The following is a 26,716-nucleotide window of genomic DNA, read 5'->3' on the forward strand; positions in this document are numbered from 1 at the left end:
GACAAAATTACAGAAATGGAAACCAGATTGGTGGTTGCTAGGAGTTCAGGAGGGGGTTGTGTTGGTAAGCAACTGGGCATGGCTAGAAAAGGGCAAGAGGGATTCTTGTGATGATGAAAATGTTCTCTCTCTTGACTCCATCAATGTCAATGACTCTATCAACTTATGATATCGTACTACAGTTTTGCAAGATGTTTCCATTGGAGGAAACTGGGTTAATGGCACACTGGTTATTTCTTTCGACTGTATGTGAATCTACAATTACCTCAAAATATAAAGTTTAATTTTTAAACGGACGTGCAAAATGCTAGCTTACATTTTGTATTAGATCCAACAGGCATAAAAGCCATCAACGTTTTAAAACTTCTGCTCTTCACCAAAAGACATCATTAAGAAACTGGAAAGGCAAGCCAAAGACTGAGGGAAAATATTTGCAATACCAGCTCTGACAAAGCACTTGTATCCAGAACATAGAAAGAATCTCTACAATATGAGCAATACAATGCAATTAAAACCACAGTGGGACAGGACTTCACAACCGCTAGCATGCCTAAAGTTGGAAAGACTGACAATGCTAAGTTTTCACAAAGATGTGGAGTAACAGAAGGGTCACATGTTGCCGGTGGAAATGTAAAATAGTACCAGTGCTTTGGAAAACTTCACGGCTTGCCTAGATATTTACCAAAAGAAATGAAAACATGTATTCACAAAAAGACTTATACAGGAATGCTTTTTCATAGCAGCCCCAATCTGGAAACAACCCAAATGTCCATCAACAGGTGAAGGGATGAGCAAATGTGGTGTACTCATACAGTGGTATGCTACTTCGCAATAGAAAGGAACAAACTTGGGGCGCCTGGGTGGCGCAGTCGGTTAAGCGTCCGACTTCAGCCAGGTCACGATCTCGCAGTCCGGGAGTTCGAGCCCCGCGTCAGGCTCTGGGCTGATGGCTCAGAGCCTGGAGCCTGTTTCCGATTCTGTGTCTCCCTCTCTCTCTGCTCCTCCCCCGTTCATGCTCTGTCTCTCTCTGTCCCAAAAATAAATAAACGTTGAAAAAAAAAATTAAAAAAAAAAAAAAAGAAAGGAACAAACTTTTGATACACACACAGACATGGGTGAACCTCAAAAACGTCATGCTGGGGGCCGGGGGGGGGGGGGGGACGACCCAAACGGCTACACTGTATGATTCTATTTATATGAAACTCCAGAACAGGCAAAATCATCCACGATGATAAAAGTAGATCGGTGGCTGGGTGCAGGGAAGGGGACTGACCGCAAAAGAATAGGAAAGACGTTTGAGGGATAATGGAAATTTTCCCTATCTTGATTATAGTGGGCATAAATGTCGAAATCATGGAACGATACCCTGATAACGTGTGCATTTCATTTTATATAAATTAAAACTCAGTTGATTTTTAGTACGAAGACAAAATACAAGCCCAAAGGGGCTCTATCAACTTGCTATGAAAGTTTCTAAATGTTTACTCTAAATTTCCGTACTGAACTCTCCCACCCCGTGGACAAAAAACAGCTGTGGTCCGCGGTCCACACTCTGAGCAGCAAACACCCTACCCCACTTTGCCAACTACTCGCTCCTCTAACACATCTCCCCAGCTCTGCCTTTCCAACTCTAGATCGGAAAGCCCGGAGGCCAGCAAGGGGGAGGCTCCCGACAGAGCCCGCGGTCACTGGGTCTTGAATACGGGCTTGCGCTGCAGCCGCAGCACCCGGTAGGTGTTCAGGCCCGGCACGTCGAAGCCAGGGGACAGTCCGTGGCGGTCCAAGGGGTAGAAGTTGACGAGCTGCCCGTGCTGCGCCTCGAGGGAGAGCCAGGCGTCGCCGAGCGGCAGCTCGCAGGGGAACTCGCGGGCCACGTGCAGCTGGAAGACGCGGCCGCGCAGGTGACGCAGCGCCAGCGTGCGGAACGCGGGGGGCACCAGCGCCTCGACGCGGGGCCCGAACTGGCGCAGGCGCAGCTCGCCCTCCGGCCCGGGGCGCACCTCGTAGAAGGTCTGGTTGGCGAAGGTGAAGTAGCCGGCGAAGGGGCGCGCGCTGGGCGGCGGGGCGGGGCTGGGCTCGGCCTCGCGTAGGGCCCTCTCCATGGCGGGCAGGAGCACGTCGTAGGCCTGCGCCACTAGGTCGCGCCCGGGTGGCCGCGGCCCCGCCAGCAGCAGCACGAGGCTCAGGCGCAGCGGCGGCACCAGGGAGAAGGTGGCGGCGTAGCCGTCCAGGTCGCCGTCCTTGCGCACCACGCGGTAGCCCCCCTGCGCGTGGAACTCCCACGGGGTGCCCGTCTCGTTGGCGAAGTAGGCGCCCGAGCAGGCCAGCAGCGGCGCCAGCAGGGCCTTGGCCGCGTCGGGCCGCAGGAGCGGGGGCCCGCCGCCCAGGAGCACCATGGCCAGCTTGGCCAGGTCCGCCGGGGTGGAGTACATCTGGCCGGACGGCCGGTACCAGCCCAGGTCGTAGAGCGGCGCCGGCCGGCCGCTGCCGTAGAAGCCAGCCGCCAGGCGGGCGCGCACTAGGGGCGTGAGGTCAAAGCCCGTGTCCTCCATGCCCAGCGGTTCCAGCACGTTCTCCAGGATCCAGCGCTGGTAGTCGCCCTGAGCAGTGTGCGCTGCGAGAACATGGGCCAGAAGCGAGAAGGCCAGAGTGCTGTAATGGCACCTGGAAGAGGAGGGGTGGAAACTGGGATGCGGCCGTGGGTGAGCATCTCCAGGCCCTGAAGAGCCGGGCCCCACCTGCTCAGACCCAGATGCCACCAGAGGTTCGTTGGACTGGGCGCGGTTGAGAAGGAACCTGCTTCACTGCATCCCAGGTGGTCAGACCCAGCAGAGACCCCAGAGATGATTGACTACAAGGCATTATCCTACATCTGGGAAGACTAAGGACCAGAGAGGGACAGAACTGCCCAGAATCACATGGCAACTTGGGGAAGAGTTGGACACAGCAACACATCTGGGAAAGTGGTAAAACAAATCTTTTTGGTCTTTTTTACTTTAGTATAATTGATTTTATCAAATGGAAAACTAGAGTCCTGGGGCGCCTCGCTGGCTCAGTCAGTTAAGCATGAGACTCTTGATTTCAGCTCCGGTCATGATCTCACAGTTCATGGGCTCAAGCAGCACAGATCCTGCTTGGGGTTCTTTCTCTCCCTCTCTCTCTCTCTGCCTTCCCCCTGGATGTGTGCTCTCGCTCTCTCTCTCAAAATAAATAAATGAAACTTAAAAAAAAAAAATAAGTTCACTGTTCACTCACACGAATGCACACTACATGAGGAAAGGCTGCTTGTAATTGGCTCCCTGCTGTATCTCAGTAGGTAGGTGTTGTATCTCGGTTGAGTAGGTGCTCGATAAAAGTTGAGTTGGTGAATCGACAGAATATGAGGTTCACACAGAACTGAACCTGGGCCCAGCTTCCCCCTGCCTTGCGGTGCCAGCCCGTCTGGGCCTGTCTTCCCAGCTGTGGACTAGGGGATGCATTCAGGGATCCCTGCATCTCCCTTGGCTCCAGATGTCTAGGGTGAGGTGACTCAGGCTCTCTCCTAGGAGGGATGTGTCACCTCTGGAGGTTCCTAATGTCGGTGGGGCCTCAGACACACTCCTCACCTGGTTCCCGGGTCTGCCACCAGCACATCATCCTTGAGCAGGCTCAGGGCCTCCTGGGTGCTGCCCCTCCACAGCAGGGAAGTAGAGCGGAGCCTTCTGGGCAGCCCTGGGGAAGAGCAGTGATCAGAACTGCTGGGCCGGCTGAAGGTGGGATAGTGGCCCCCGGATGCACTCCCTCCCCCACCTTCCGTGGATTGAGAGATAATGACCGCAGAATCACTTAAAAAAAAAAAAAAAAGTCTAGCATGGACTCTAACCCTCCCTGTGTTTGGTTGGGCAAGTCACTTAGCCTCTCTGAGCCCCAGTCTTCCTTTCTTCCTATCTTCCCTAGTCTTCCCTTTCCTATCTTCCCGGGGAACACAAGGGAAATCATTCAATTTCCTATATCATAGGGCTCAGGTGAGATAAAATGCTCAGCTTGGGGCCTGGCCATAGTAACTGCTCAAAAAAATAATTGTTATCACCAACCCACAGAAGTTTGATTCCATAAAATTCTTGAGGTCAGTACCCAAACAGGTTTTGCCAAACTGGCTTCTCTGACCACTTGGAATTTTTGGTTTATTGGATGTGACACATATGGGAAGGATTACAGGACTGGGATTCTTTCCATCCCTCCACCCGGCAATAGTTTTCAAGCACCACGTTTTGTTCCAAGGTCTGTTCTGGGTCCTGGGCATTCAGTAGTGAACAAAATAAAGTCCTTGACCACATGGAGTTTCCATTCTAGTGGAGGGGACAGATGATAAATAAATACTCGTGCTATGGGGTAAGAAAGGAGGGATTGTTATTTGATACAAGGTGATCAGAGGAAGGCCTCACAGAGAAGGTGACCCTTGAGCAGGTGAGAGCTGGAGGAGGAGAGGGGGAGAGCCAAGCAGCAGTGTGAGGGAAGAATGTCATGCAGAGGGAAGGTGTGGAACAGCCAAGTGTGGAGGCCCTGAGGCGGGAGTGACTTAGCTTGTTTGAGGACCAGTGTGGAACAGCCAGTGTGGCTGAAGAGTGAGAAGGGGAAGACTTCGGAGGTGAGAAGTACTGGGGTTGTAGGCACCAGGTGTCATGGGGTGCTATATGGCACTGGAAGGACTTGGCCTTTTCTCTGAGTCGGATGTGACCATGGCTGGGGTCGTGAGCAGAGGAGTGATGAAATCTGACGTATATTTCATCAGGGTTGCTCTGGTTGCTGTTTGAAAACAGACTTGGCGGGAGGGGGCGGGCAGAAGCAAGGAAGCCTATAAGGAGACTTGAAAAATCCGCATTTTTTTCATGGTGGCTGGGACTCGGGAGCCAGCTGTGGAAGTGGTGAGGACGGGTTGGGTTCTGGATCTACTTTGGGTGTGGAGCCAACGGAATTTGCTACTTGAGGGGATGTGGAAGGTACGGGGGTTGGAGGTATCAGGGGTGACTCAAAGGCTTTTGGCCTGAGCAACTGGGAGATGGAGTCCCAGGCCCCGGGTGTAAGTTCTGACTCTGGAACTTCTTGCTGTGTGGCCACAAACCATGTACCTTACCTCTCTGAGCCTCTACTTGTTCCTCTTTAAATGGGCTGCAACACCTGCTGTGGTTTCCCTAGGAAGTGTTAGAAGACTTAACTCAGAGAATGGATGAAAAGCTCCAGGAACGGGAGACAGCTGTAGATTACAGTGAGAGTCGATCATAAAAGACATTGAGAGCCTAGAACAGAGTTATTCAGGCAGCTGTTGCCTCAGCTGGCCCCTTGGGACTGTAGAAGACATGTAGGATATTTTAAAACTAACCAAGCACCCTGGGCTTGGTTCCCTGGGTAGGGATGAAGAAGAGTCCACAATACACCCCTAGAGGGAGCCCTGGAGTCAGAGTTATAACCCACGTGGCTTGAACAGGATGCCGGAAGAGCCTAAGTAAGCCTGAAGGCTCCTTACCTGCATGGCCCCTTCCAAGGCCTATATCTAACTTGGAATTTTTAATAATGCATTCTTAAAGAGGACCCCCATAATTACATCCTCATCAGGCCCCACTGCACCTAGGTCTAACCCTGGCTAAAATAACCAAAGCTACATTGACAAGTACCTGCTGTGTGCCAGGAGCTCTGCTAAGTGTTTTACACTCATTATCTCATTTAATCCCCAATAATAAGGCAAACCACAGTCATTTTACAGGGGAGAAAAATAAGGCTCAGAGAAGTTCAATGACTTGCCCAAGATCACCCAGCTGGGAGAAGGCAGAGCTGGAAGTTCAGTGCTCATGCCCTTAACCATCAGGCCACCCCCCCCCCCCCAAGAAGAGTGGCCCTGTCCTGCCTGAGCTGCTTCAGGAGGTTCCATCCTCTCGCTGAACCTCGGGTACAACACCTGGGCTCAGGAGTGATAACCAGCCATGTCCATTGACTAAGACGTCAGGCCTTTTGAAACAATGAAATGGCATCGTTTCAAATGAAATGGCCTGGGTGGCTCAGTGGGTTAAGCGTCTGACTCTTGGTTTTGGCTCAAGGTTCATGAGTTTGAGCCCCCATGTCTGGCTCTACACTGACAGTGTGGAGTCTGCTTGGGATCCTCTGTCTCCTCTCTGCCCCTCTCCCTGCTTGTGCACGCTCTCTCTCTCTCTCTCTCTCTCTCTCTGTCTCTCTCAAAATAAATAAGTAAACTTAAAAAAATGGCAGGCACATGTATGTCCATTTAGTTTATATAAACGTATTATAGAGTAATATGTACATTACACATTCTTATACGTATTCATTCATACACATATGTGCACTTTGTGTGTATATTATTTTATTTATTCAAATAGTAGCATATAATATATGCTGTTTGAGCTTTTTCCCCCACTTAACACTGTATCTTATTCCATCTCAGTACATAGACATCATTATTCCCCTTTTTTCTAACGCTACATCTGATTTGATTATATAGCTGTGTTACAGTTTGTTTAGCCACTCCCCTGCTTATAGATATGTAGGTGTTTCAGTCTTTTGCCGTTACAAACAGCGCTGCAGTGAATGCATGCCGACCTCACACCACACGTGTGTGAATACATCTGTAAGAGAATCTCCTAGAAGGGTAATTGCTGAGCCAAAGGATCTATGCATTTTTAATTGTGGTAGATATTATCATTGTCCCCCATCCAGGTTGCACCAATGTAAATTCCCACCACTGATGCATCAGAGGGTCTAGTTCACCATAACCTCACCAACCCAGTGCACCCACCATTTTGGCCTTTGCCAAGGGAAAAATGTCTCTCCGTGGTTTTAATTTGCGTTTTTGTTATGAATGAGGTTGAACATCTTTTAATATGTTTTCATAGTCTTAAGGGCCATTTGTATTTCCTTTCCTGTGAATTGTCTATTCTGTTCCTATTCTTCACCCATTTTTCTGTTGGGTTGTTAGTCTTTGTATTGATTTGTATGTAATCTTTGTATATTGAGGGAAATTAGGTCTTCATTGTAGATCTGTATACAAATATTGACCTGTTCTTGACCTAAGAAGCAGATCTTGACTTTCAACTTGCCAACTGATCTTGATTTGTCCCCTTGATCTAAACTCCCAGATTTCGCCTCCGCTTTTACCTCACCAGATCTTCCTACCCCTGGTCCACCATCCAGGGTGGGTGAGAGGGAGGTGTGGCCGGGCTGGCTGCATGAGAACCTGCTGCTCAGTTCCCGCCCCTGAAATGGTTTGGGTTGAGCTGCAAAACTTCAGGGCTGCTCACCTGAGAGCTGGCTGGCCATCCTTCGGAGGGTGACGGACGAAGGCCTTGGGGCTGGGCCCACCTTCTCCAGCTCATCCATCAAGCTCTGTTGTTCAGGGGCTGATGCCATGCCCAACGGGTTGTTAATGGTGAAGGTGCTGGCATACCGCTCCAGAGGGTCATCTAGAGAGGCTACAGTGCCTTCCTCCCACAGCCGATACAGCATGAGGACTGGAAAGATCTTAGAGATGCTGGAGATTCTGGGAAGTGTTAAGCACACAAGGGTGCAGAGGATATACAGTTGGCCTTACAACCTCCGTCTTGCACCCCAGGTCCCAACTTTCTAATGCTCTAGGAAAGCACTGAGTCCACCCTCTTCAGTGTCTCAGACGGAAATTCAGCAGTCTCTGTAGAACTGCCTTTGGGATGTTCGAGAACATAGCACAGTGGCAGGTGAACACTCTTGAGTGCCTACCCCGTGCCAGGCCTTAACCCAAGCCCTTCCCATTCTGGGATAGACGTAGGTTGGGATCATGTACCTCTGCCTCTTACTAGCCAAGTGGTCTTGGGCAAGTACTAGATCTCTCTCAGTTTCTGTTTCATTGTCCGTTTCACAGGTTGTAGAAAAGATTGAGCGAGATTGGGCATGTGAAGTGCTTGGCAACATACCTGGAAGGTAGGTGGCAAGTGTTGAGTAAGTGATAGCAAATGCAATTGTGGGCCCAGGCCTGGCACATGGCAGGTGCAGTGTGAATGGAACCTCTGTAATCCTCACAGTGTCTCTGGGAGTGAACGTGTTCCCTTTGCATTGTCAGCTTGGAGGATCCTGCAGGCAGCACCTAGGAGGGGAGACTCTGGGTGTGCCGCAGGGGGTCCCAAGTTTCTTCCGTCTGGACCGCTGCCACCAACTAACAGCAACCTGGGGCAAGGGCCCAAGAACTGGTTACAGTTCCTTCGTGGCACATAGTAGGGTGTGGGAGGTGGGACACAGGGAGCGTTTTCTAGTTAGGGAGGTTCTGGGCTAAGGGCTCTCCAGAAAAGATTCCTTCCTGACTTGTTACCCCTGTGGTGTGATGTTGGGCACTCTCTGGTCCTCTCTGGCCCTCAGTCTCCTCATCTATAAAATTGTCAGGACTTAATAAAGGGTCCTGGCAGCTTGGACCCCCAGTCATGATTCTCTTGAGTCCCCCTACCTCCTAGGTCTCCCTTGTCCTCCCATCCCATGCCCCCCTCCACAGGACCCCAGAGGTCACCCAGCTGACCGGTACATAGTGTATTCATTGGGGGGCCCAGAGGCCGGGTCTGATCCATTCTTCCTCCCAAAGTTCCCGGTCCAGAGCACGGTGTCGTTGTGGATGACAACTGCAGACATGGCAGCCAGGCCCGGGGCAGACAGTGCCTGACGCAGGATCCTGTCCACCTTGGAGGAGAAGAGCAGGAGTGCAGGCGCAGACAAACACCCCTCTGGTCCTGCTTGCCCTACACATTCCCACACCACACCCTGCACACAGCGCCCCCTGCCGGGACCCCCTCCATTCTCACACCCCCCCCCCCCCCCCGCCGTGGCTGGAGCCTCAGACCTCAGGTTCTCAGACCCCCTGGGATTGGACCCCCACCCAGTTACAACCAGAGCAGCTCCTCTAAATTTGTTTTTATGTAGGGCTTCCTCGTAAGATTTCTGTTCAAAGAAAATTTCTTTGGGAAAATGTAAAAGGAGAGAGGGGTTAAACTACTGATGTCGTTGAACCCTGTCTGCTGCCCTAGAAAACCTCATGAAGGCCTGGTCTGACCCCCTAATGTTGGAGGATTCACTATAGAGGCCCCTAGACCCTCTTTGAACATTTATTGAAAGGACATTGTTTTCAATAATGAAATACAGTGACAATGATAACATCCAAAGTTATTGGACATTTGGAATGTGCCAGGCACAATATAAAGTGATTTTCATGCATTGTCTCATTTTTTTTAAATTTTTTAATGTTTTGGTTTTTTTTTTTGAGAGAGAGAGACAGACAGAGAGACAGAGTGTGAGTGGGGGAGGGGCAGAGAGAGAGAGAGGGAGACACAGAATCCGAAGCAGGCTCCAGGCTCTGAGCTGTCAGCACAGAGCCCTACACGGGACTCGAACTCACAAGCTGTGAGATCATGACCTGAGCTGAAGTCAGACGCTTAGCTGACTGAGCCACCCAGGCACCCCATGCATTGTCTCATTTAATCCACAATAAGCCAGTGCTAAATTTCTCCCTATGTTACAGATGAGAAGATTGAGTCTATGAGATATGAAGCGACTTGCCCAAGTGGCTAATGGTTAGTGGAGTCAGGATTAGGACCCCAGGCTAACTCCAGCCCTAGGTCCTAATTAACTGCCAGACCTCCTTGCCGAGTGATTTAGCAGGTCCAGAATTGAGTTCTGTCCATGTGTGGTTTCCACCCCGGCACTGACTTTGCTTCTGTGTGCCTCAGTTTCCTCCTCTCTAGATAGGGATTCATGAGGCATTTGTATAAAGAAGCTACCGCATACTAGGTGCCCACTAGAAGCCGGCTACGATTACTGTTGCTATTTCTTGTTTTAATTGCTATGACCCTGGAGCCTCATAGCACCGTTCTGCTCCCTCTCCTTCACTAAAGCTTTTCAGGTACTTGCAGACAGTGATGGTGTCTCTGCCCAGGCCTTCTCTTACATGGACACGTCACCTGCCTTCCCTTCAACCGTTCCTTGGATGACAGTTTCACGCCCCTCCGCTGTGTTGCTGCTTGTACACTTCCAGTCGAGTTTCATTTGTCTGTGTGTCTCCTAAGGTGAGTGAGCTGGCCAACAACCCCCTCTAGCGTCAGGCCATCATGCAGTGGTAAGAATTGTGTTATAAGGTGTGTGTGCTTAATTACATTGCAATGGCCTCTGTGATACGGGCTGTGTCCTCCTCCCCCCGTCCCACCTTTCTCCCTCCCCCACCTGCAGTCCCAGCAACCTGAATTCCCTGGTGGTTCTCTGTGTGTACCTTGCACTCATTCTGCTGCCTCTGGACCTGTGCACATGCTGGTCCCTCTATCCGGAGCACATGCTTCCCTCCCTCAGTCTCCCTTACTGTATGTATAAATGCATATCACCTGGTACTTCCTACTTGTTCACATCTCCGTTTAGACATCATTCCCAGGGCATCTGAGTGGCTCAGTCCACTAAGCGTCCGACTTCGGCTCAGGTCATGATCTCACTGCTCATGAGTTCAAGTCCCGTGTTGGGCTCTGTGCTGACAGCCTGCAGCTCAGAGCCTGGAGCCTGCTTCCGTTTCTCTCCATCTCTCTTCCCCTCCCCTGCTTACTCTCTGTCTCTGTCTCTCTTTCTCTCTCTCAGATATAAAATTAAAAAAAAAAAACATTAAAAAAAAAGTAGACACCATTCCCTCCAGAAGCCTTGCCTGACCCCAAAGCCAATTTCTTTGTGCCCCCGCAGTTCCCTAAATGTCCCCTATCCTCACTCTTACCCCTGTATTATAGATGTTACTTGTCTTGACTATGTCATCACATCCAGACTAGTAGCTTCTTGAGAGCAGGACAGAATCTTCTTCCTGCCATGTCCCTGGTGCTTAGCCCAAAGTAGGTACTCAAGGATTCTATGTTGAATGCACGAGTAAATGCCCCTGCCAGTGCACAGAACGTGCCCTCCCCTTCATCCCCCAGGCCTAGCACACACGCCCAGTTCCCTCTTGGGTCATCACTGACCTTTTCCAGGGCCTCCTTCAACACAGGGAGGGGGTGGGCCAGCGGCACGGGCTCAGGGTGTCGGGGACACATCCTCACAGGGGCAGAGGCCACCTCTGGTCCCAAGGAACCTATAGGGAGCATCACATGGTGAGTGGGGGACAGAGCTCAGGGTAGGAGTCTAGGGGATCATCCTAGAAGAAGTGGGAAGGTGGCAGCAAAGGCCAGAACCGTGCCTTGGGGCTGGCCCTCCCAGCTGGCAACAGCCTCACCAGAAGATAGATAGCAGGGCACAGCACCCACCATGGGGGCGTATGCCTGAGAGGAGAAGGGACAGTCCCACACCCACCACCTGATGATTGGCCTTCAAAATACCAATTAGGCCAAGGCTCCTGGTTGGCAGCCCTTTTCTCTTGTATGACCAGCTTTCTCCCTCCATGTAGTCAGAGGAGTTAGAAAAGTTCTAGCTCCTTGGGGCAGGCTCAACCATGTCTGTCTGTCTGTCTGCCTCTGTTTCTCTAGTTCAGATTATGTATTTGAGTGGAGAGGTGGACTTGGGCCCCGCTTAGGCTTCAGGCCTAAATCATAAGGCCAGTGCCTCTGTCACCAGAGCCGTGTGTCTGGAATATCAGGTCTAAGTCCCATTCTGCTTTGGTCCAGGTGTATGGCTTCCTTGGAACCTCTGGGGAGAAGGTGTGGGCCCTGGCAGGACAGGATTCGGGCTGAGAGATCATCGCACGGGCCCCAGAACTCCCCTCATCCTCAGAGAGCAGTGTAGGGTAGTGAGGGTGAAAGCGCCCAGAGGAGCTGCATGCTCCTCAAATCCTACTCAGAACTGAGAGGAGCTTCTCTGTGGGAGGCTCACTATGGCCGCAAATCCTTCCAGCTCCTCCCACCTCTTGAATCCGGCTGGCCTTGTGACTTTGCCAGGACAAATCGATTGTGCACCTTAAGGAAGGTCTCTCAACAAATCCATGACATAGGTTTAATCATTGGAGTAGGGAGGTCTTGGCCAAAACCTAAGCTTTGCTCAGCCTGGGACTCAGGTAGGGCTGGTACCTACAGCCCTGCATTAATATGCACATGCACAGGGGCACGTAGGTGGCTCAGCCGTTCTAGTGTCTGACTTCGGCTTGGGTCATGATCTCACAGTTAGTGGGTTCGAGCCCTGCTCTCAGTGAGGAGCTCGCTTCAGATCCTCTGTCCCCCTCTCTCTTCCCCTCCCCCGCTCTCAAAAGTTCTCTCCCAAAAATGAATAAAACCTTAAAAAAATACGCACGTGCCCAAAAAGTCATCTGGAAATATTTGAATGCATATTTGATTCAGTAGATACGGGATGGAGGTAGGGCATCCTCATTTCTAACAACCTCTCAGGTGGTACCCATGCAAGGGAGAGGACTTCGATCACTGTGGACAGTGATCAACCCGGTGATGGACCCAAGCAGGTCCACGAACTGTTTGTTTCCCATTTGTGACAAATTAAGTACAAAATTTGAGCGCACACATTTAGAAACTTGTATAGAGTTTAATGTGGTAATTTTGTGTGGAATCTTAAAACTTGAGCTTCTGTTCTATAGTATTTTTTTTTCATTTAATTTCGTTTGTACGTATTTATAGTAATAACTGATCTGCTTTGGATTGGTACTTTGACCGTTGGCGAAGCATGGTCCTTTAGGACAGGCTGACCTGCCTACTTGAGGACTGTTTGCTTGAGGGACTGAGAAGCCCCTGATAAAAGAATATACCCTAGAAAGAACGGGTTGGGGTGGGAGAAGAAAAAGCCAGCAAGAAAATAAAAGGAGCCATTTCTGCACAACGTCTCTGTGGGGATTTGGGAGCCCAGGCCACCTCATCGAGCCTTGGGCATCCGTAACACAAGAGGAACGGAGAGAGACATTCTCCCCAGCGTTAGCAGAGAACTGGGATTCTGGATGTGATCCAGGTTGGAGGTTGCAGGGGTCGCTATAGCAACAAAGGGCCTGGTGGACATTGTCAGCAGCGGTGGCTCAGTAGCCAAGCTTTGACCGGCCCAGGATGGAGAGGCTCCAACAAATGGCAGCTTCTGTCCACGGACACCTCGTTGTTCCTCCCAGGGTCTTAGATATAGCTGGGGGGAGATCTTTAAAGGGGTGGGGGGTAGGGCCTGGAGATCCTACCACGGGGGCTGAAGATCAGGCAAGAGAAACTCTGTTTTACCTATTGGGAGTCCCTGAGATTTACAGCCAGACTGGGTGGTTTAAGGAAACTCCAGTGGCATTAGGATCTTCATTTTATACCCAAGGGCAACATGACACAGAAAGGTCCCTTGACTGGTCCAAAGATACACAGCTAGTGAGGGTTGGAGTCAGAATGAAGGCCAGAGCTTCTGAGTCCAAATCTTGTGGTCTTGCCCCTACACCCTCAAATCAGGTGCATCAGCTCCAGGCTCCCAGGCCCCACAGGGATAGGAAGGAAGTCAAGGATGCTTGTGCACTCACTGGCGTCCAGCTTGGGGAGGTGATATTGCCACAGGAAGCAGCCAGTCATAACCACAGAGAGCAGGAAGAAGAAGCTGCAGGAAGCTGGGAAGAGCCACTTCTTTTTCAGTTTCGGCAGGCTGGGCTGCCAGCCCACCTGGGAGGGGAAGGACAAGAGCACGGCCCCCAAGGGGGTCAGCCAGAGGGAGGCAGAAGAGGGACCCCTACCATGCTTCAGGTTCACCCAGACGTCACAAGAGCCCACAGCTTGGGGCAGATATCACACCTGTAAAACCAAGGTCCTTCCCAGTGTGAGCCCTTCAACAGCTGTGCCACGTGTCTCTCTGCACCTCTGGGCTTTCGCATGGCCTGCTTCCTCTGCTGGGCATGCCATGTCTCTCCTGTGTACTTAGTGAAATAGCTAAGGCCGGCTGAAATGCCGCCTCCTCCAGGAAGCCTTCCCCAACTCTCCTCACCCAGACCCCCTCCAAGGCACTTTGGACAAGCCTCCATTGTGGTGGGAGTCCAGCTCTCTAATACAACGGCTGTTCAGCTAGTATTAGCTGGTGCTCCTGATGGAGTGTGAGTTCTCCAAGGGCACTCACCACTCAAGCTTGTTAGATCTTAACATTTTACCCTGTTTTCCTCATATCTCTACATTTTAAAAAGTACCGCGTCAGCTCCTTGTTTAGTTTATGGTCTGTTCATCCCATCCCATTAGAAAACAGGAGTTTGTTCACTCTCCCCCCTCTTTGTCTGCCCCTGCCCTGCCTGTGCTTGTGCTCTCTCTCCCTCTCAAAATAAATAAATAAACATTAAAATGAAAGGAAGGAAGGAAGGAAGGAAGGAAGGAAGGAAGGAAGGAAGGACAGGGAGGGAGGAAGGGAAGAAAGAAAGGAAGAAAGGAAGAAAGGAAGAAAGAAAGAAAGAAAGAAAGAAAGAAAGAGAAAGAAAGAAAAAACAGGGATTCGTGATTTGTTTTACTCACCATGGTATTCCCAGTGCCTAGAACAGTCCCTGAAACATAGCAGACCCTGATAAACAGTTGATGATGAATGAATGAATGAATGAACAAACATTCTGGGTGGAGGCGAAGCCCTTTTTGTACCACCTGCAGATTCCAGCCTCCTCCCCTTCTTCCCAGAAGTAGCACCCATTATGATCTTGGTGTTCATCATTACCATGCCTGTTTTCATTCATTTACTGTGTGTTCGTGCCTTCGTAAACAGCACGTAGTATCACTTTGCACATTTTTAAACTTATGTAAACTATAACCTACTGTATTATCCTCCTGAAACTTGCTTCCCGCCCCCCCCCCCATATGGTACATGTATTCTGTATTATTCGGTTTGACTTCTGTAGAGTATCCTGCTGTGTGAATATACTTCAGAGTATACTAGTTAGAACATGGAGTCTGGGGCCAGGCTGCCTTAAAAACACGACTGTTTTACGCATTTGAGTTGAGAGCGCTGTGCCTGGGAGTGAAATTTCTGGGTGGTAAGGGGTGGCCTTTTTCAGGTTCATAGATACTATCCCCTTGCTCTCCAAAGTTGTTCAGTTAACACTCCAGCCACCTGTGACTCTAATTGCTACTTTTTTTTAAAGTTTATTTATTTTGAGAGAGAGAGAACACAAGCAGGGGAGGGACAGAGAGAGCAGGAAAGAGAGAATCCCAAGCAGGCTCTGCATTGTCAGCACGGAGCCCAACGCGGGGCTTGATCCCATGAACCGTGAGATCATGACCTGAGCCGAAACCAAGAGTCAGACAGGCGCCCCTCATTGCTATTTTTAACTTGCATTTTCTTGATTACTAATAAGCTTGAATGCATTTTTCTGCGTTTACTGTATATATTTGGGTTTGCTTTTCTGTGAACGGACTGTTCTTATCCATGGCCTATTTGTTCCTATTCAACTTTCCTTGTTTATTAGAGTTCAGTATAAGTTCCAGATACTCTCGCTTGTGTTTTGTCTGTTCCCATTATGTTTATGATAACTTGTTGGAGGCAAAATCATGTAGTGGTGAATCTGTGACCAGATTGCCTAATTCTGAATCTCAGTTCAACCATTTCCTGGCTGTGTGGCCTCAAGAAAGTCACTCAACCTCTCTGTGCCTCAGTTTCCACACCTGTAAAATGGAAGTGATAATAGTGCTTGCCTCATAAATTAGTAAGGCTTTAGTAGGTTAATATTTTTAAAGTACGTTGTTTTGACACGTCGTAAGCTCTATTAGCTATTGTTGAATAGAGGGATTTGGGTTTGCGTTTTGCTTGCTGCCGATCAAATTCATCCATATTGTCTTTTTTGTTTGCTGTGAGTGTGAGTGTGTGTGTGTGTGTGTGTGTGCGTGCATGCACGCACAGGAAATACGTTATACAGAGGTAAATGTAGATTTCTCTACAGTCACACACAAAACTATTTTGGTTATGGTGTAAAGAAGGAAAATCTCATTTTATTTTTTTCCATACAGATAATCAGTCATCTCAGCACGGATTATTAAATACTCCAGTCCTGGGGCGCCTGGGTGGCTCAGTTGGTTAATCGTCCAACTCTTGATTTTGGCTCAGGTCATGATCTCACGGCTCGTGGGTTCGAGCCCTGTGCGGAGTGTGCCTGTGACTCTCTCTGCCCCACCCCTACTCACGCTCTCTCTCTCAAAATAAATAAGTAAAAATTTAATTAATTAATTCCAGCCCTGTGCCACTGACTTGTATGCCGCTGGCTCTGAAACATACTAAGCTCCTGTCCGTACCAACACCTGCTCTGTAGGCTGTGTTCCGCTAGGGTCTCACTGAGTTTCGATTCCTTCTCTCTCTGTTCAATCCTACAAGCTCTTCCGTGATGAAGAGAGCTTATACACGGAGCACGGGCACTGTCCTGCAGTAAACAGTCTGGCCAGAGAGGCTTGCTATAATCAGACCCCAGCAGATTCCATGCGGCCATTTCCTGCCTCTCCTCCGCCTCCCCCCTCCCCCTTGCATCTTTAGGCTCCCACACCCCACATCCCACTCTCCGTTGCTTTGCACCTGCCATTCCCTCTGTGAGGGAGGTTCCCTCTGCGAGGGTCTGTGAGACCCTTTCTATCCTTTTCCACCTGACAAACTTGTGTTCTTCCCTGAAAATACATGGGCATTTGCAGAGCCTTCTGATTCTCCCCCAGACAGAACTGAGGGCCTCTCCTCTCTGCTTCATGCACACCCCTTCTTGCATTGTAACAGTAACCTACACTGGTTACTGCTAGCTTCTTTGTCTGGCTCCCTACTCTGCGGCAGGTGTCTCCGGCACCAGGATCATTCCTTCTTGGCCTTTATGCCTGTAACAATTGTTACTCTGCCTGGCCCTGGCAGATGTTTCAGAAATATGTTTTGAACTTTACATTGTCCTGCAGGTTGAAAGCCTTGGGTTCAAATCTCAGCCCCACTTCCTGAGTCAGTTATAACTATGGCTGGGTCTCTTCCCCTCTCTGGACCTCTGTGTCTTCAGCTGTTAGCAGGATGGACTGACTATTTGTTGAGTTTACCTTTTACACCTGGAAATCTCACTTGATTTCCAGCTCTAGAATTCGGGGTTCCCACTAAAGCCACTCTTTATTCATAATTTCCAGAGATTGGAAATAACCCAAATGTCCCTTAACTGGTGAGCGGACAAACTGTAATATATCTGTACAATTGGATACTGATCAGCAGGCGTAAAAGGAACGGACTACCGATAACAGGCAGTAACGCGAATGAATCTCAAATGCGTTATGCTAAATGAAACAAGCCAGACTCAAAAAGCCACAGTCTGTGCAACTGCATTTTTGTAACATTCTGGAAAAGGCAAAACTGTAGGGACAGAAGACCATTCAGTGGCTGCCTGGGGGTAGGAATGGGGGAGATGACAAAGGAACAGAAGGGACAGTGGTAGGCAATGGAACCATTCTGTGTCTTGATCGTGGTCGGTCTGGACTGTGTGCATTTGTCAAAACTCAGAATTGTACCCCAGAAAGAGTGACTTTTAATGCATGCAAACTATACCTCCATTTTTTAAAAATGAAGCCATTAAGGAGCCCAAGAGCATTAGGATGTCTCCACTGGTGTCAGGAGTAACATCAGACACAAGACCATGCTTCAGCCTCGAGCGGAGGGGGGGGCTCTCTGGTATTGTTTATGTGGGAGGGAAGTTGGAAGGTGCTCCCTTTCGAGCACAAGCAAAGGACCACTGGGGCAGGGCCAGTGGCACTAAGGGAGGGCAGCCTAACCTCCCTCAACAGGCACCTATAGCATGACCAGAATATGGGCATCTCATTTTCAAGCGAAGAATGAAACTCAGAGACCTTAAAATGACTTAACGAAGTCGTGGACAGCACATGACAGAGCTGGGATTCTAGCTCTGTGCTCTGCACCACCGCACCCCCCCCCCTCACATGTGACTCACATGTGAACCACACCCCCAGTCTCTTGTTCTCCTCTGAAGCCCAGCCTCATCCCATGCCTGTCTCCAATCTCAGGATTTATTCCAACAGACCCAAAGGTGGGGTCAGTATTTAACCTCTAAGCCGCTCACCAGCTGCTCACATTTTGACTTTACAGTAGGAGGCACCAGGCATCTCTCCCCTCTCCCTTCCCAGCTGGAAAATGAGGCAGGGGTAGGGGGTGGGGGTTCAGGAAGAGCCTGGCTCCCCCAAGCCCCATCTGTAACCACAGTTCCCCCACCTCCTTCCCCAGGTGGCCTACGGCCCCAAGACATTCCCCTCCTTTCTCCTCACCGCCCACTCTGGTACAACCCTCCTCGTCTACTTCTTAATCCAGAATGCAATTTCCAAGGGCTATCTGTGTGTTGGGCACAGTGCTATGTCCTGAGGGCACAGAGCCTTTGGCCAACATCTGTCCCCCATGGAGCCGGCAGGACAGCAGACTGGCCACACACCAGGGCTCTGGAACCAGGTGAAGCAAGACTTGATTCTGGTTCTGCCCTTACTGGCTTTGGACGAATGACTTCACCTCTTTGAGTCTCCATTTTCTTGTCTGCGTAATGGGAAGGACCATCGTTCCTACACCTCATAGAATTTAGGTGAGGGTCAATGAGATAATGCATGCAAAGCCCCTAGAACACTGTTCACTAGCTGGTCACTAGTGTAGTAATTTCTCTGGGAGAGAGATGTGAACAGAGCATGTGCATACAGCTCTTGGGTCTCTGAGGTACCCGTGAACTCAGCCTCCGGGTGGGAGGTGGGGGAAAGCTTCACTGAACAGGTAGTAGGGATGAATTGGGGGGCACTCCAGTCAGAGGCCTGGGGATGTGAAGAAGGAGAGGAGTAATTTCTGGTTTGTTTTGAGAATTCAGTGGGTTATTACAGGTAAAACACTCAAAACTGTTCCTGGCCTACAGTGCAAATTCTAGAAATGTTAGCGATGATGATGATGAAGGTGATGAAGGTGATTTGGGTGATTTAGGCCAATATTTGAAGCAAGTTTCCATGGGCTGTGCCTCACCTGGGTCATCATTCTCTCCAAGGTGTGGAAGGTTCCAGCTCCTTGAGGATTCAGGCCTACAGTCCGGGAGACCCTGTGAGTGGGAAATCAAGTCAGAGGAGTGAAGGCAAAGAGAGGTCCTGAAGGCTGGAAAAGAGAGGAGGGGACAGAAAGGCTGGAAGACAAGGATGGGGGCTGAGGGTGGGAGGGGGCAAAGCAAACCCTCCCCTTCGTGAAGCTCTGCTTCGAAGGCGGAGGGAACTGAACTCAGAAAACCTGTGAGTTTGACCAGTTGTCCAGGTCTGTCCGGGTCTATCATGATTTTAGCACTGAAAGTCCCAGATCTCTCAGTTCCAGGAAAATCAGGACACTCAGTCAGTGTCCCCACCAGTGCCTCCCCGTCCAGCCTCAGAAACAACCCACTCAGACCCCCAGACTCTTAGCCCTAACTCACCCTCTTCTGGAAGGCTCAGGTAGGACAGGGCAATTCAGGCCCGGCCACGGCTGGCCAGTGCCCTCCAGGAGTCCCCGTGTTCCAGGGGACGGGGATGGCTGGCTGGGCTCTGAGGTGCAGGCTTCACCCAGGCTCCCCAGGGGCTGGCAGATGTGGTGCCGATTACCCCGGCACTAATCCCTCCACGTGCCCTCCGCCATTGGGATTAGTTCCTGGGGTCCCTCAGCAACAGGGAGGGGGGCACATCTGTCAGAGAGCCTGGACAGCACCACGTGATCCAAGATGCTCCAGGCCGGAAGAGGAACGCTCTCTCCAAAAGGAGTGTCTGGCAAGCCCAGTGTGCAAGAGAGATGACCCACAGGCCTCCCAGACCTGTCCATCCCCCACACCAGCTCTTCAGCTGCCTCTGAGGAACCTCAGGCTCCAAGGAACACAGTTTGAAGACTTCCAGGGGTCAACCTAGTTGTTAAATATGCAGATAACCAGTTCTGTCACTGCCTGTGTAGCCTTGGGTAAGGCATGCCCTCTTTGTTTCTTCGTCTACAAAATGGGGATAATAATAGCTTGGTTACCATGAGGATTAAATTGCAGGGTGATGGTAAAGCAGGTCGCCCCGGACCTCGCACTGAGTAAGGGCTCTGTAAAGGCCCGTTTCTTGTTATAACTTAGCTTTGTGCCACAACCTCTGCGTCAGAGATCAGATCTTTCTCAGTGAACATTCTAGAAAGTTACTGTCCACTGATTTTATTTTTCTAAGTTTATTTGTTTTTGAGAAAGAGAGAGTGGGGGAGGGGGAGAGAGAGAGAGAGAGAGAACAAGAGAATCCTAAGTAGGCCCCAAGCTGTTAGCGCTGAGCCGGACTCGGGGTTCAATCCCATGAACTGTGAGATCATGACCTGAGCCAAAATCAAGAATCAGATGCTTAACTGAGACACCCAGGCGCCCCTGTCCATTGATTTTAGTTGGCCCAAAAAGAGAAAATATATTTACCTTCCCTGACACTTGATATGGCTGCACATTGGGATTACCGGGAGAGCTTTGAAAAAACCACTGGTGTTTGGGTCCCACTCTACAGATGCCCAGGGGCGTGGCTTGGTGATTCTACCCTCTGGTCAAGGTTAAGAACCACCGCCCCAAACCAGTGTGTCTCCAACCCACTTTAAATGTGTATAGGAACAGCCTGGGGGGGGGGTGCAAATCAAGCTGCAAGTTCTGAGTCAGTGAGTCGGAGCAGGACCCAGGATCCTGCTTCTCTAACCAGCTCCCGGGTGATGCCGATGCCAGTCCACGGACCACATTTTGAGCAGCAAGCTCGTGCTGCAATTCATGGATTGCACCAACTTCCATATAACTGTCTCAGTAGGGCCCCACAGTTGCCTCCCAGCCACCCCGTCATTGACAGGGCTTGATTCTCTCCACTGTGCTGATGCTTAGGGTCTGGTATGTAAACGGATGGAGGCAGGCCTTCTGGATCTTAGTCTGTATCCCCCGTGGCCTAGAAGTCTGGGCTGGCCTAGAAAATAGGCTAAATTAGGACGAGAAGAGGGCTGGGTGTGATTTTGCCCAAACTCCACATCATATGGCTGGTGAAACAGGCTCTGAGAGGGGAGGTGACTTCCCAGGGTCACACAGTAAGTTTAGTGACAGAGGTGGGGCCGGAACCCTCATCTTCTTTTCTATTATTGTACCTGGCTGCTTGGTCCCTCTTTGCTGAGGCTCAAGCAGGGTGGGAAACCTACCTCTGGGTCACAGATTGAGTGCTGACTGTGCCAGATATAGGTGCTTAGTGCTTCCCGTGTTTTCTCCTTTGGTTTTCACAACAGTCCCACGAGGCATATTCTGTTCTACCCAGGAAGTGGCAGGAACAGGATTTGGACCCAGGAGGCCTGCTTCCCAAACACGATGTACCTCCCCTGTTGTCTCCTTTTCAGACCATGAGGTCCTCTAGGGCAAGGACCATGTCTCACTTCGGTTTGTGTCTCCAAACCAGAGCTGAATATATGAATCAGTCCACCCCGGGGTTCTAGACCTCTGTTGATAAAGATCCTCACCCCCAGGACACCAGCTACTCTCTGAGCTCCTCCCTGGCCCCGTGCCCCAAAGCAGCCACTTCTCACCAACCCAGATCAGCCTCTCCCCCTCCCAAGTGAGTGGTAATCCGTAGCATGTCATACAGCAGAAAGGCCACATGGTGGCAGCAGATGCCCATGTGTAAAATCTTTAGGCCCAGCCTCAGCCTCCTCCGGAGGCTCATCTGTTCATTGAGTGCTTCCCTTACTCCAGGCATTTGTCCCAGAGCTTTCCTTGGCCGAACGAACAAAGATAATCCCCACGACAGCCCTGTGAGGGAGGAGTTATTCATCCTCTTTATACATGAGAGATCATATTAGTCCTTTGCTTAAATAACCTTCCACGGCTGCCCACTGCTCTTTGGAAAAATAAAAATCGGACGCTTGAGTCAGACTGCCAGGGTTCAAATGCCAGCTCCACCGTTTACTACTTATTTGACTTTGGTTGGGTTTGTTGGCTTCTCTTGGACTTCAGTGTGCTGACCTGTAAAGAGAGTAGTAAAATAGAGCCTGCCCCCTTGTGGTGGGAATGAGGATTACATGAGCTAGGACACCCAAAGCGCACAGTCCTGAGGTGGCACAAGTAAGTCCTCAACAAATGTGAGCCAGTGTGATGACCATCGGTCCCTCCCAGTGCTCCCCGCTCATGACCCCGCTGGTCTCTTCTCTCTCTCTCTCCATCTCCTGTTTGCCTACTTTCCCCGTCTCCCCTGGCTCCCCTCCCCTGCTCTCTTCCTCCCCATCTTTCCCCCTCCAGTTCCAGAACTCATTCTAGTTGTCCTAACATTTCTTGGAGGTGTTTTCTGAGGTCTCTTCCCTGTGGACCATGTTCGGGTTTTTAGAACTCAGAGCAGGACTTGTTACACAGAGGGGCAGGAGGCTCCAGAGTTCAAGTGCACTGTGGACTTTGGGGATTCCTGCTGGGTTCCTCTTTTTGCCCCCTGTCCCGAAACTTTTCTTCTGAGGTCAACTTCTCCATTTCACATGCTCCCCACATTATTTTGAGGTCACTCTCTTGTCCCCAGATCCACTCCAGAACATCCCCAGAGAAGGAAAACAACTGTCACTACCCTCACCGTCAGGATTAGGAAGAACGAAGAAAGCACCTGAAAACATATCAAGGATAAATTAAACTTGAAAAAGGAAAATATCTCTCCCAAAGGATCTGTGAAGATACTTAGCATCTTTCCCAGTCAGGCCTGGATTGATTAATTGGTTCATGTGTTTGCACATGTATCCATTGAGTCATCCAACAGACACATATGGAGGGTCTACCGTTCACCAGGTCTTACACTCAGGTCTAGGGGAGGACACAGGGCAACAAGTACTCACCATCAACAGGTTTTTTTAAGGATTTATTTAAGTAAGCTCTACACCCAATGTGGGGCTCGAATTCACACCTCCAAGATCAAGAGTCGCATGCTATTCCGACTGAGCCAGCAGGGGTCCCAATACATATTTTCTTGAGCCCCTACTAAGTGCTGGGCACTGTTCGGGGTGCTTGAAGCTATCTCAGTGAACAAGACAGATAAAGATTCCCTGACCTTGTAGAGCTTACATTCCAGCAGAGGCAACAGAATAGATACGTGAAGTGGCATGTTAGAAAGTGTTACGTGCTACGGAAAATAAATAGAGCAGAAGGGATGGGTGCATTATAATATTAAACTGGGAGGTGAGGATGGCCTCACTGAGAAAGAAATGTCTAGCAAATCACCTAAAGGAAGTAAGGGAGTTGGGAATATGGCCAGCAGAGGAAGAGAGTCCCTGGTAGAGGGAACATGCAAAGGGCTCTCGGATGGTGAGAGTATGCCTGGTGCGCTGAAGGAAAAGCAGGGAGACTGGAGGCTGGAGCACACTAAGTGAGGGGCAGGGCGGGAGGCCGGGTCAGAAAGGTAATGGGGGACCAGGTCGTGGAGAACTTCATAGGCTGCGGGAAGGACTTTGGTCCTCACTCTGAGTGACATGGGAGCCATTGCAGGGTTTAGAGCAGAGGAGTGGCATGACCCAACTCACATTTTTAAAGGACCACTTGGACTTGTGTGTTGAGAGCCAACTGGAGGGCCAGGGCAGGGGTGGGGAGACCAGGCAGGAACTTGTTCAGATGAAAGATGGTGGGGGTCTGGAAGTGGAGGCAGCTGGAGTCCCAGACTCTGGACATGCTCCAAAGGAGCCAGTAGGGCTCACTTATGAATTAGAGCAGGACATGAGGGAGAATGAGAGGACCAGGAACAGCTCCAGAGTTGGGTTGGGTTTGTTTTGTTTTGTTTTGTTTTGTTTTGTTTTGTTTTGTTTTTAGGTTTACTTATTTGGAGAGAGACAGAGACAGTGCAAGTGGGGGAGGGGCAGAGAGAGAGAGAGGGACACAGAGAACCCCAAGCAGGCTCCATGCTGTCAGGGCAGAGCCTAATGCGGGGCTTGAACCCCAACCCATGACCTGGGCGGAAACCAAGAGTCGGACACTCAACCGACTGTGCCAGCCTGGCACCCCAGCTCCAGAGCTTTGGGCCTAAGCAACTGGAAGGGGGAAACCTGTGTGGGGGAGGGGTTTGGAGCAGAATTTTGAGACGTGCAAGTATCGACATAGGTAATTGGACATTTGAAATAGAAAATAATCAGAAAATAGCAGGTAATATTTAAAGCCATCACCAGGGAGTGAAACGAAGAAGGGGTCTGAGGACTGAGCCCTGAGGTCCAGGAGACGTGAGTGCTGGACGACCGCAAACGCCACCAAGTCATGGAGGTTTGAGGGTCTGGGCATAGCTGGAGACATCCAGCTGGCGTATGCTTCAGAAGACCCCCCACACACACAGACCTACTACTCTGTTGTTTTATAGGCAGTGTGACGTCAGCCTTGTAAGTAAAGAAAAACCGGTCTGAGCTCAGGCACCAGGGAAATTGCTTGCAGTGCTGAAGTCGCCTGAAGACACTGAGGTGAGTGGAGACCATGTGGAATCATTTCAGCTTTGGGGAAGGGAGCCCCTCTGGAGCCCACCTGCTGTCATCTCACCGCTAGAACCTGGAGTGCGCTCCCAGGGTCTTCCAATAGAATCCACATTGCTTTTTTCACGGTCCATCCCCTGACTAGGGCTCATCAAACACGAGTCTGACCACCGGGGATACAAATCAACAGGGTAGAAATCAGCTGGTCTCGTAATGGGATTTCCAGTGGTTGTTGGCAAAGCCAGGGGAGACGCTGTGGAAGAAAGGGAGCCTAGAGTGTTAGTCCAGAGCCCGTCGCAGAGGCCTGAGCCATCTGGCCATGGAGTCCATGCCAGACGCGAGGACCTCTCTCCAAATCATAAAACAGTTCTGGGGTACAAAGCACACCGCTCGATACTCTGCCAGCGGGCCTTAACACCATCTGAGCGCGGGATGGGAGCATGGTTGTGGAGGCCCAACCTCCACTGCTCCATGGTTGTGGAGGTCCAACCAACAGCTGTCGTTGGTTGTGGCCAGGGAGGAGCAATGTCCAAGCCACCGTCAGAGGGTGAGTCACTGATCAGTCTCCTCTGGCTGGGTATGGTGGGCAGGGGTAAGGGTGAGGGTACGTTCAGTACTGTGATAGGTTCGTGCCATGGGCATTGGCCTGGGCAGCTGCTAGAGGCTGTTTGAGCACTGCCTGTCCAAATCTGGAAGAGAAGGCAAGAGGATATTTAGCCCTCCATCTTGGTCTGCTTGCTTATGTTCTTGCTAGATTAGCTGCGGTCTGTCATATGCCTAGATGTGCCAGAAGATTTGTCCTTTCCCAGAGCATTGACCCTGTAGGAACCCGGGAGTCGGCATTCTGCCTGACACATCAGGTGTGCGCCCCCCTCTCCCCTAGGTGCCCACAGAGGATGATGCACAGCTGATGTAGCTGCACCTGGAGCGAGCCATAGCAAAGCTCCATTGGACTCACCTGGCTGCAGGTGGCGAGTGGGGAAGCGCAAGTGAATTCTGCGTTGACAAGGCCCACGACTGGGAGGCAGTAGCTATAAAGCGAGTTCCATTGTCACATTGTATCATATCGGGGAATTTTAGCCCATGGCCAAGGTGCTCATCAGAACCTTAGGAGTCTGGATGATACCTGCTTGGTGAAGAGAACAGCCACCCCGTGTTCTAAACCAGGTCTATGGTGGTCGGAATCCACGGCAACCAATTTGCCTATTGTGCACTGATCAGATCCCAAAGTCATCGTGCTACACCTCGAGCCACAGGCCAGCACTTCTGGCAAGACGTACTCTGTGAGTGCCGGTGACATCATAGGTAAGTGGATTCTCCTCGGGCCACCTCGGACCTCCACGCCGGTTTTTTGTCATTGTGGTAGGTCGAGGCATGGATCTGGAACACCGAGGAGATGTGATGCCATGTAGTTTTGATCAGTTTTTCTGTCCAGAGACTCTGTCGAGGTGCAGTGCCTTATTGTGAGCTTGTTCATTATCACATACAGATGGAGTTTGTGGCTGAATTGCTTTATCTGTTTCCACAGCAGAGGTTACCATGTGGATACGCTCCTAACGCTCCAGTTCTGGGTGGTCCAATGGCCTGGCCATACAGCAAGGCCATCAGCAGTGGCCAGGGACGCTGTGTGAAAGGGATGCTTTACAAAGGTGTGAGCAGTATATATAGGGAACCCACAAAGATAGTGTGGCGCCCCTGGGCTAGAAAAATGGAGGGGATGCTACCACCCTCCCCTGGCTCCAAAGGAAACCTGGAAGAAGAAGTTCCTGTAGAGAGAGCCTCCCTGAGAGGAGTGATCCTCTGTGAAGGAGCCCAGCCAGCCCTAAACCAGCCTGAGGCAAAGGGTGGAGAGTGCACTTGGAGAGGCAAGGAGAAGACGTTGGACCCACAAGGGAGGGTTGTGATTTTACGTAGGGAGGTCATGGGAGTTCTCAGTAAGAAGGAATCATTTGAGCAAAGACCTGAGGGGATGTGGTAACTCACCTAATGCTCACAACAAGCAATGAGGTTGGTAGCTCTATGCGCCCCCCCCCCATTTTACAGTTGAGCAAACTGAGGTACAGAGAGAATAAACAACTTAGAATTGTCCGAGATCACACAGCTGGGAGTTGATGGAGTTGGGATTTAAAGCCAGGCAGTTAGGGTCCAGAGATCCTGCTCTTAAACAAAATAGGATATAGGAGAGCCATTCTAAAAGGAAAGGGCAGAGAAAATGTCAGGACACATAAGACTGTGATCAACAATCAGAGATGCTGTTTCTTGAGCACTGACTATATACTAGCCACAGTGTTGGGTGCTGTGGAGCAATATACAGATGAACAAGATGCTGAGCTTGTCCGCAGAGAGTTTATAATGTAGTTGAAGGGTGGGGAGGGAATATGGA

The 26,716-nt window shown here is 50.5% G+C and overlaps 1 protein-coding gene across 1 annotated transcript; it reads right to left on the bottom strand.

Moving 5' to 3' along the window:
- Window positions 1–1,685: 1,685 nt before the first annotated feature.
- LACTBL1 (lactamase beta like 1) lies at window positions 1,686–13,577 on the bottom strand. The gene is made up of 6 exons (XM_030324306.1): window positions 13,442–13,577; window positions 10,986–11,095; window positions 8,528–8,685; window positions 7,287–7,525; window positions 3,606–3,711; window positions 1,686–2,664 (listed from the first exon to the last, which is right to left on the bottom strand). Exons 1-6 carry the CDS (start codon window positions 13,488–13,490, stop codon window positions 1,686–1,688), a joined length of 1,641 nt encoding a protein of 546 aa, XP_030180166.1. The 5' UTR covers window positions 13,491–13,577.
- Between the last annotated feature and the right edge of the window lie 13,139 nt (window positions 13,578–26,716).

Source organism: Lynx canadensis, chromosome C1 (assembly GCF_007474595.2).
Source record: "Lynx canadensis isolate LIC74 chromosome C1, mLynCan4.pri.v2, whole genome shotgun sequence".
Lineage (NCBI taxonomy): Eukaryota > Metazoa > Chordata > Mammalia > Carnivora > Felidae > Lynx > Lynx canadensis.